General features: G+C 52.7%; 2 protein-coding genes across 2 annotated transcripts; both read left to right on the top strand.

Annotated features, from left to right (window-relative positions):
• The first annotated feature begins 256 nt into the window (after positions 1-256).
• Positions 257-2,117, top strand: H1f0 (H1.0 linker histone). Its single transcript, NM_012578.3, has one exon. The coding sequence runs from the start codon at positions 398-400 to the stop codon at positions 980-982; it is 585 nt and encodes a 194-aa protein (NP_036710.1). The 5' UTR covers positions 257-397; the 3' UTR covers positions 983-2,117.
• Positions 2,118-2,548: 431 nt separating this feature from the next.
• Gcat (glycine C-acetyltransferase) lies at positions 2,549-8,897 on the top strand. The gene is given in 9 exon segments (NM_001024277.1): positions 2,549-2,736; positions 4,855-4,985; positions 5,866-5,967; positions 6,209-6,355; positions 6,727-6,881; positions 6,973-7,055; positions 7,645-7,816; positions 8,129-8,250; positions 8,527-8,897. Coding segments are annotated over 9 exon segments (1,251 nt in total). The 5' UTR covers position 2,549; the 3' UTR covers positions 8,679-8,897.
• The last annotated feature ends 1,074 nt before the right edge of the window (positions 8,898-9,971 follow it).

Consider the following 9,971-nt stretch of genomic DNA (forward strand, 5'->3'; position numbering starts at 1 on the left):
AGAAACACAGATGGCGGCAGCGCGGCGCCATTCCGGGCCGGGAGCAGGCAGCCAGCAGCCCAGTCCTCACCGCGGTCCGCCCGCCGCCGCTAAATACCCGGATGCGCCGCCCGAGCGCCAGACGCAGAACTGGGAAAAGGGAGGCCGTGGAGGCGGAGGCGGAGGCAGCGCCAGGCGCCGGGAGAGCGACGGAACACTGGGGGCTGGGCGCGCAGAGCAGCTCGCGACCCGCGCCGGGAGGACAGGAGCCACGCGTCTTCCGTGTCCCCGGCAGCCACACTTTAGTCTGGCCTGCTAGTGGAGCGGAAGAACAGATCGCGAGTCAGGTTCTGCACAGCCTCCGGCGAAGGCTGGCCCTTTGGAAGGCTCCTTGAACAGCCGGAGCAGGCCGGCCACCATGACCGAGAACTCCACCTCCACCCCGGCGGCGAAGCCCAAGCGGGCCAAGGCCGCCAAGAAGTCCACGGACCACCCCAAGTATTCAGACATGATCGTGGCTGCCATCCAGGCAGAGAAGAACCGCGCCGGCTCCTCGCGCCAGTCCATCCAAAAGTATATCAAGAGCCACTACAAGGTGGGTGAGAACGCCGACTCCCAGATCAAGTTGTCCATCAAGCGCCTAGTGACCACCGGTGTTCTCAAGCAAACCAAAGGGGTGGGCGCCTCGGGGTCCTTCAGGCTGGCCAAGGGCGATGAGCCCAAGAGGTCGGTGGCTTTCAAGAAGACCAAGAAGGAAGTCAAGAAAGTGGCCACTCCAAAGAAGGCAGCCAAGCCCAAGAAGGCTGCTTCCAAAGCCCCAAGCAAGAAACCCAAAGCCACCCCGGTCAAGAAGGCCAAGAAGAAGCCGGCTGCCACGCCCAAGAAAGCCAAAAAGCCCAAGATTGTCAAAGTCAAGCCAGTCAAGGCATCCAAACCCAAGAAGGCCAAACCCGTGAAGCCCAAAGCCAAGTCGAGTGCCAAGAGAGCCAGCAAGAAGAAATGACAATGAAGGCTTTGCTTGGGGACACTCCTTCCTCCCTCCTGTTTTCTGTAAATACATTTCTCTCTTGATCCCATCTGCAACCCTTTGCCCATTCTATTTGGACTCTATAGAGGACAGAGTTTGGCTTCCTCAGACAGACTTTGTGGAATATTTTCCTTAACCCATTGTTCAAGGACAGCAAACAGACCTCATCTTTATAATGATGGAGATGTACTTTTTTCTTGATTTGATATTAACCTTACGGGGTTGTGGGGGGGGGGGGCGTTGTGTGTTTCCTTCGGTGGTTTGTTTACTATGAAGGTAAATGGAACTGGCAAAGTTCTGGGTAGGTGAGGACCCAGGAACTAGGTTGCTTGTCCCTAGTGAGCGTTTCAGAACCTTTGATGAGCAGGTGATACCCCATCTACCTGGCCAAGGGGGGTTGTGGGGGAGAAGAGGATAAACTCCCTGGGCTGCCCTACCAATGGTGGTAAGTTGGGGGACCTGATTTCTTTTTCTCTTCTGCCCTAGTGCCTCTCCAAGTGACAGCTGGTTAGAGAAGCCATAGCTTCTCACAACCGGGATTTAGCCATTGGGAAGGAAGGGTCTTCTCAGCAGTCTCTGGTTAAATGGGAGTGGACTTAGGGGGAGGGGTGCAGAGTCAGCCAAGTGCCTCAGTGTGCCTATGGAAACTTGGGTTTTTCCACACGGTTGATGGATTGTGTCCTAGGAGGACGTTGTTCGTTTCCTTTCCCCTCTTCCTGTGTAAGATGTGGCATTGCTTGGTGCCACTTCAGTTCTACCAGCTGCCACTTAAAACCCCTCCAAGCTTTTGAGTCTTTTCTAAGTAGCCGAGGAGGGGGAGAGGCAGGGAGTGGACTGTGGGATATACTCCCGTGGATTCGAATTTGCTAGGTAGCTTTAGAGAAGCGGGATTGTGTGCATGTGTGTATATGTATATATCCATATCTAAGACTAGTACTTAGTCTCACCTCGGGAGCTGGGAGAAAAACTCTGTACAGTTGTCCTCTTATTTTAATAAAGTAGGAAACTCGGGTACCCTACCCCACTTTTTAAACAAGTGTAACTAGTGCCGGGAAAAAATTACTGTGGTTGTAATTTTAAAACTTTAAAATAAAACTGGAAAGGAAAAAAATCTGAGTGGTGCATTTTTCTTTAACTGGAGAAGAGAGGAGCAATCTGACGGGCAATGTGGGGAGAGCTGGTGGTGCCACGTTCGCGCTAGAGAACAGCAAAGCTTTGGAGGGACCGGAATGCTCAAGCAGGTCCGCTGAGCACGTAGGTGGGTCTTTGGGAGAGGTGTGTTGGTAGGCTCTAAGAAGGAGAGGCATTGAAGTCGCTTTTCTCCCCCTACTCAGCTTCCCCAGCGCGGACCTTCCCAGTCTCGACTTACAAATCAATCTTTGCGTCGCGGGCAAACGCTGTCAGGCTCCGCCTGCGGGTGGGGTTAACCATCCAGTTAAAGTAAGCTCCTGTTGTTCTGATTGGCTGCCTGGGCCCTGCCCACACCTCGTGACGGGGAGCTCTAGGCGGCAGGCTGGCCGGCACACTTCAGTCCGTGGGCGCGATGTGGGTCAACTTCTTGTGGCGCGCGGCGCTGTCCCCCGGCCGCCGTGCTCACTCAGCGCTGGCTCAGCTGCGCTGCGTCCTGGACCGCGAGCTGGAAGGGATCCGCGGAGCCGGCACCTGGAAGAGTGAGCGGGTGATCACGTCCCGCCAGGGACCGTGTATCCGCGTGGAAGGCATCTCCGGAGGTAACTTCCCCTCCTGGGAGTCCTCGTACCTGACCAAGAGCCCTTCCAGGGCTTGCATGTGAATGGAGGACCTAGAGTGGGTGTGGGAGAAGCACATGCACTCGTAGCTGCTTGGCTGTCTGGGGCACACTATGGCCTCCTAGTGTTAATTCCACCTGTTTAAACCTGTTTCACACTGGTGATTTACCCGTCAGCACCTTTTGGGTGCTGAGGGCTGGGCTGCAACAAGACCCAACCCTGTGAGAAAAAGAGAGCGATATCCAGCTGCATCAGCTCCCCCTTACACCCAGGTTCCAGGAGGAACAAAACCCTCCTACAGCTGTGTGTGAAGGGCTCCAGTTGCTACACCTTTATTCCTGACGACATCTGCTTGTGAGAGAGACCATTTCCCCCCTTGACTTTTCAAGACTTTTCTCTGCATAGCTCTGGCTATCCTGAAACATACTTACTCTGTAGACCAGGCTGGCCTTGAACTCCGAGATCCTTCTGTCTCTGCCCCCAAATTGCTGAGATTAAAGATGTACAGCACCATGCCTGGTTTGAGAGACCAATTCTTACACGGAAAGGAAGCATGCTTTTAATCCCAGCATTCAGGTCTACAGAGAAACCCTGTCTCGAAAAACATAAATAGGAAAGGAAGAAGGTGAAATGCAACCAGAATTCTCCAGACCCTCTACTGGCCAGCTCCAGTGTCATAGGATATTGGAGTGGAAGGCCAGCCTCCACCAAAGAGGCTAAAGTCTAAGCAAACAAGCAAGGGGATTAGGGCTGCAGAAGTTCGGTACCTGTCTTTCCTTAAAGAGGACCATAGAATGAACCTCTTGTCTCCTAACAAAACTTTCAGTCAGACCAGAGAGCTATATAATCAATCGGATGGGGATGTGGCTCAATGGCAGAGCACTTGCTCAGCCCACATAAGGCTACAGGTTCAATTCCCAGCACTCACACCACACACAAATGATAAGACATCAAGAGAATCAAGTTCTTGGGCTGTTTTGTTTCTTTTTACTTTATGTGCCTTGGTGTTTTGTCTACATGTATACCTTTGTGAGGGTGCCAGATATTAGAGTTAAAGACAGTTGTGAGCTGCCACATGGGTGCTGGGAATTAAACCTGGGTCCTCTAGAAGAACAGTCAGTGCAAGTAACCGCCGAGTCATCCCTCCAGCCCCGCCTTCTTAGCTTTTTAAGAGGGATAACTGAGGTCTCTGGGACATCCCTCTAGAGATGGCAATGTTATGGTAGCAGATGTGTGAGCTTTGGAGCTGGAGGACCTAGTCAGGCCCCTTTCACAATCAAGAAAAATAAAACCAAGATGGCCTTCCTTGGTCTTGGGGCTGCAGAACCTTTGAGGAAGGTCTGGGATCCTCATAGATGGAATGTTATTCAAAGCCAGCTATTAAACTTCTCATCCTTCAAGGTAGAAAGCTGAGAGGGACAGATCTCGTATAACCCTCCTACACTGTGGCAGTGGATTCAAAGGCTTCTGGCCTCTCTGGAGAATGGGATCATCTATGCAGTTGTCGCCTCTCAAGGACAAATCCAAGTTGACTTCCTCTGGCCCCTGTCCCAGGTCCTAGCACTATGGTCTTTGCAGGCCCTTCCTTTTCCTGTCTCCGTCTCCTTCTCCGTCTCCCTCTCCCTCTCCCTCTCCCTTTCCCTCTCCCTCTCCCTCTCACTCCCCCTCCCTCTCCCCCTCTCCTTCTCCCTCTCTCTGAACTTACTCTGTAGACCTTGGTTGGCCTCAAATCCAGAGACCCACCTGCCTCGGTCTCCTGTGTGCTGGGATTGAAAGGGTGCACCACCATGTCCAGGTTCCCTTCCTTGAATTCCTTCCTTTCTTTTCTTTTTCTTTCTTCTTTTTTTCTTTTCTTTCTTTTTCTTTTCTTTTTTTTTCTTTTCTTTTTTTTCTTTTTTTGAGACAGGGTTTTTCTGTATAGCCCTGGCTGTCCTGGAACTTGCTCTATAGACTAGACTGGTCTCAAAATCAGAGGGATTCCTCTGCCTCTGCCTCCCAGTTACAGAGATGTGCCTGCCTCTGCCCTCTGAGTGCTGGGATTAAAGACATGGGTCCCCTCTTTGCATTTCTAAGCTGCAATCTTGGTCTTCTCCACCTTAGGAATCCTCAACTTCTGTGCCAATAACTACCTGGGCCTGAGCAGCCACCCTGAGGTGATCCAGGCAGGTCTGCAGGCTCTGGAGGAGTTTGGAGCTGGCCTCAGTTCTACTCGCTTTATATGTGGGACCCAGGTATACAGCATGTGTTGGGTGGGCACTGGCTTTGGTTATCTGTGTGTTCAGCCAATTTAACTAGTCCCAGGGCAGGGCCCACTGTCAGCCCCAGAGCTTCAGTGCTACCAGGCTGGGGCAGGCCTCTTCTGAGAAGCCCGGGACCAGGAACCTGACCTCTGAGTTTCCATTTCCCCGCCTGTAGGACAGACAGACCTGCCATGGCCATGCTGCAGGAAATGGGCAGAAGACAGAGCTGGAGCTCAGTCTCCAGAATTCTGCTAGAAGCTGTGCCACTGAAGGTGGTAGCCTTCTTTTTGTTTTTTTGAGACAGGGTTTCTCTGTTTAGCCCTGGCTGTCCTGGAACTCCCTCTGTAGACCAGGCTAGACTTCAACTTCAACTTCAACTTCAACTTCCACCTGCCTCTGCTTCCTGAGTGCTAAGTGCTGGGCTGGGATAAAGTGTATGCCTGGCCGTACATCTGTTTTCTAACAAAACTCTTAGGTCAGACCAAGCAGCTTCCAACTGTAAGTGGTAGAGTCCCAGATAAGCATAACCTCTCTTAATGTGATCCTTTCTTTGCTATGGAGAAACCAAAAGGACAGTCTGATGTGAAGACATGTCTTCTGACCCCCAGCATCAGTCAGAATCCCAGTACTAGACAGACCGCCACTGCAGACAAAGGTCCACTCAGGATTGGACCTGCCAGGCCCCAACTTCCAAGATGGGAGCAGCTGCTATAGTCCAAGGCTTCAAAAGTCACCTGTGCCTAAGGAAGGGTGTGGCTGAGGCTGTAGGCTTCCTGCACTAGGTCTGTTGATGGCTATATAAGCCTCTGTCCTCTGGGACTTGTCCCCCAAAGCCTGTAGGCACTGATCTTTACTTTCCTGTGTCCTTTAGAGCATCCATAAGAATCTAGAAGCCAAGATAGCCCGCTTCCACCAGCGCGAGGACGCCATCCTCTATCCCAGCTGTTTTGATGCCAACACTGGCCTATTTGAGGTATGTAGAGACTGTGGATGACTTGGCGTTGGGCAGCTGGGGGAGCTTGGCAGCACGTCGGTCAGCACATCAGTACTACAGAAAAACCTACGTAAACTAGAAAGCAGGAGTGATGGGGGCCTGGTACTAACCTGATGTTTTCATCTGGCCCTAGGCACCTGGTAGAGGGAGAGGTTTGCCTCTAGGGGAGTTATGAGGGAAGGGGAACTTCTGGTGGCTACTTAAGAGCTCCTCCCCGTAGGCTCTGCTGACCCCAGAGGATGCAGTTCTGTCAGATGAGCTGAACCACGCTTCCGTCATCGACGGCATCCGACTGTGCAAGGCCCACAAGTACCGTTACCGCCACCTGGACATGGCTGACTTGGAAGCTAAGCTGAAGGAGGCTCAGGTGGGGTGAGGCCCTGGGGCTCCAGAGAAAGGACTGCATTTCCCTGCTCAAGGAAGTCAAGTTTGGAGGGTTTCCCTCTTCACAGAGAGCCGGAAGAGCAGAGGAAACTATTTTGACTTTCTCATCCCTAATGCCCAAGACTGTTCTATAGCTCCATGTTACCTGAGATCAGGAAGCACCTTTTGAGCAGAAGGTGTGTGGGTGTGACTAGGACCTGTCCCCGTCCCACCTTGTCTTAGCCCTTTCTCAGGGACAGGGCTAAAGTTGCTAAGCCTAGGAGAGATGGGCAAGACTCAGGATACAGCCTCAAGGCCGTAGAAGAGCAGCTGGGTTGGTCCTACTCCGCATCACCTGCTCTTCTTGTCCCACAGAAGCACAGGCTGCGCCTGGTGGCCACGGATGGAGCCTTCTCCATGGATGGTGATGTCGCTCCCCTACAGGAGATCTGCCGCCTTGCTGCTCAATATGGTGCCCTGGTCTTTGTGGATGAATGCCACGCCACTGGCTTTCTTGGGCCCACTGGAAGGTGGGAACATTTGAGGCCTGGGTGGGGGCTTCTGGAGGTGCGTGGGGAGTCGGGAGGAGGCCAGTGACAGCAGTGGTTGCTTTCTTTGCAGAGGCACAGATGAGCTGCTAGGTGTGATGGACCAGGTCACCATCATCAACTCCACTCTGGGGAAGGCGCTGGGTGGAGCATCAGGTGCCTACAGAATCCTGTCTATGGGGTCTCCTTCCCTGCACGCAGGGCCTGTCTTGTAGCTGTAGAGAAAGTGGGGACAGAAATCAGAGAGGAGGATGGTATGAACTAGAGGAGGGGTTTCGGGCAGTTCCTGGCCCCTGACTGGCCCCTCTTCAACTTTTTTTTTTTTTTTTTTTGGTTCTTTTTTTCGGAGCTGGGGACCGAACCCAGGGCCTTGTGCTTCCTAGGCAAGCGCTTTACCACTGAGCTAAATCCCCAACTTTTTTTTTTTTAAAGATTTATTCATTTGGGGCTGGGGATTTAGCTCAGTGGTAGAGCGCTTACCTAGGAAGCGCAAGGCCCCGGGTTCGGTCCCCAGCTCCGAAAAAAAGAACCAAAAAAAAAAAAAAAAAAGATTTATTCATTTATTATATATAAGTACACTGTAGCTGTCTTCAGACGCACCAGAAGACGGCATTAGATCTCTTTACAGATGGTTGTGAGCCACCATGTGGTTGCTGGGAATTGAACTCATGACCTCTGGAAGAGCAGTCGGGTGCTCTTAACCACCGAGCCATCTCTCCAGCCCAACTTTTTTTTCTGTTTCCAGGAGGCTACACCACGGGGCCTGAGCCGCTGATCTCCCTGATGCGGCAGCGTTCTAGGCCCTACCTCTTCTCCAACAGCCTGCCCCCTGCTGTTGTTGGCTGTGCTTCTAAGGCCCTGGACCTGCTCATGGAGAGTAATACCATCGTTCAGTCCATGGCCGCCAAGACCCGGCGGTATGGTGCCCACAGGGGTGGATCAGAGAGGGAGATGGTAGCCACACATCTTTCTGCTTTCTCCTGCCCACCTCCCTCTTTTCCTTCCCACCCCCTCTGCCGCATTCTCTTCCTTCAGTCTCCAGTGCCCTCTCTTGTTACGCCTATTTTCCCACCTCCTGTTGCCCTTCCTGCCCCTGCCTGTGCTCCACCTGCTCTTTGGGCCTGTACCTCTGTCTTTTTTCCTTCCTCTCACTGGTGGACATAGATCCTGAGCCTCTTCCTCAGGCTCCACGGCCTTCAGCTACCCGTGACACTCAGCTGTGCCCCCAGGTTCCGAAGTAAGATGGAAGCCGCCGGCTTCACTATCTCAGGAGCTGATCACCCCATCTGTCCTGTGATGCTTGGTGATGCCCGGCTGTCCTCTCAAATGGCTGAGGACATGCTAAAGAAAGGTAAGAGGATTGGGGCCAGAGTCATCCTTAGAGAAAAGAACGCCTGTAAACTGTAGCTCCTCCCTAGAGCCACATCCTGCTTCTTGCTGCCCACATCTCCTTAGATCAACTATCTTCCAAATTTAACAAACCACAGGGTATCCCGTGGTCCCGTGGTCCCGTATCTGTGAGGTTGGGTGTCCCTTGTTCTTGTGGGTGGACCATGGGGCAGTAGGCTCTTATATGTCATAGCCCCAAAGCCTGTCTGCCTCTGGTGTACCCCTGTTATTTTCCCAGGTATCTTTGTCATTGGATTTAGCTACCCTGTGGTCCCGAAGGGCAAGGCCCGGATCCGGGTGCAGATCTCAGCCGTACACAGTGAGGAAGACATCGACCGCTGTGTGGAGGCCTTTGTGGAGGTGGGGAAGCTGCACGGAGCTCTGCCCTAGGCTCAGACCAGAGGCTCTGACTCAACCCAGAGTTCTAGAGCCTGGTTAAAAATGGGCCTGTAGGGGTTGGGGATTTAGCTCAGTGGTAGAGCGCTTGCCTAGGAAGCGCAAGGCCCTGGGTTCGGTCCCCAGCTCCGAAAAAAAGAACCAAAAAAAAAAAAAAAAAAAAAAGGCCTGTACCTGTGGTTAGAGAGACAACAATGTGGAAATTGACTTTGACACTTGAGTCTGCTTTATTCTTTCTGGGTAGGCCTAGTCCTCTGGCTAACTGACGAATCCGGTAGGAGCTGGATCTCTGAGGGGAGTCCTCTGTATGAGATGCACCCTTCTCCCAAATTGAGTCTGGATGCTTTGTTTGGGAGCCGCCATTACATACAGGAGTGTCCTGAGTTGCTATGCCGGGCAGTGGGGAACCAACCCTGTGGATCCTTTCCACAGTCCAACCGTGGTGGGCACCTTGTCAACTGTGCCCTATCCGAAAGACAGAATGTAACTGCTAAATGAGGATTGTTCCTGCACCTGTGTTTGGGAGGAAGGGGGCAGAGATTCAGGCCTCAGAAAGAAGAAAGCAGGTCGCAACTGAAGGACCTCTAACTCCTGTTTTCTAGAGCTCTCTGTCCTTAACTCCGTGGCCTTAAGTCCCTGGGCATGTCCCTCAGTTTCCCCCATTTTAGTGTTCCATAGGAAACCACACCTTTCTGACTGTGGTTCAAAGCCGATAGTCTGTTGGTCAGCCGCCAGGGGGCGCAGCGCGTTCAGCCTGCAGCCTCTGGCTGCCCCGCCTCTTTGAGCTGAGGGCCTTGGACCAGGCTGTTAGGCAGCCCTGAGGCAAGGCCAGAAGGGCTGGTTTGCTGCTGCGAGGGCCGTGTCCTTTGTCTTCTTGCTGCTTCATTACCATAGGTGTTGTCTCCTTCCCTGGTTGCTGACTGTATCTTGCTGTAGGAAGAGAGGGGCGGAATCTGGCAGGCTCAGCCTAGCAGGCTTCTGAATGCATCTGCAGGCTGAGTGTGGAGGTGTGGCCTTGGGAAGCTTCTTAGTTTTCTTGAAGTAGAACTGAGAACAAATGGCACTTGCTTTTTCATTAAAAAAACAAACAAACAAACACCCTAGGAATTAAGCCAGTGCCTCTCCCCCCAGCTCACCTGACTGGAACCTGAACAGCCTGGGAGGGACAGACCATCAGAGCAAACTCCAACCTAACCTTGCACAGTCTTAAAGCTGGGATTCTGGGAGTCCTCCTTTGCAACCCTAGTGCTGAAAGGGTTGCAGCCTAGCAGGAGGCGGCTGTGGCTG

This window comes from Rattus norvegicus, chromosome 7 (genome assembly GCF_036323735.1).
Source record: "Rattus norvegicus strain BN/NHsdMcwi chromosome 7, GRCr8, whole genome shotgun sequence".
NCBI lineage: Eukaryota > Metazoa > Chordata > Mammalia > Rodentia > Muridae > Rattus > Rattus norvegicus.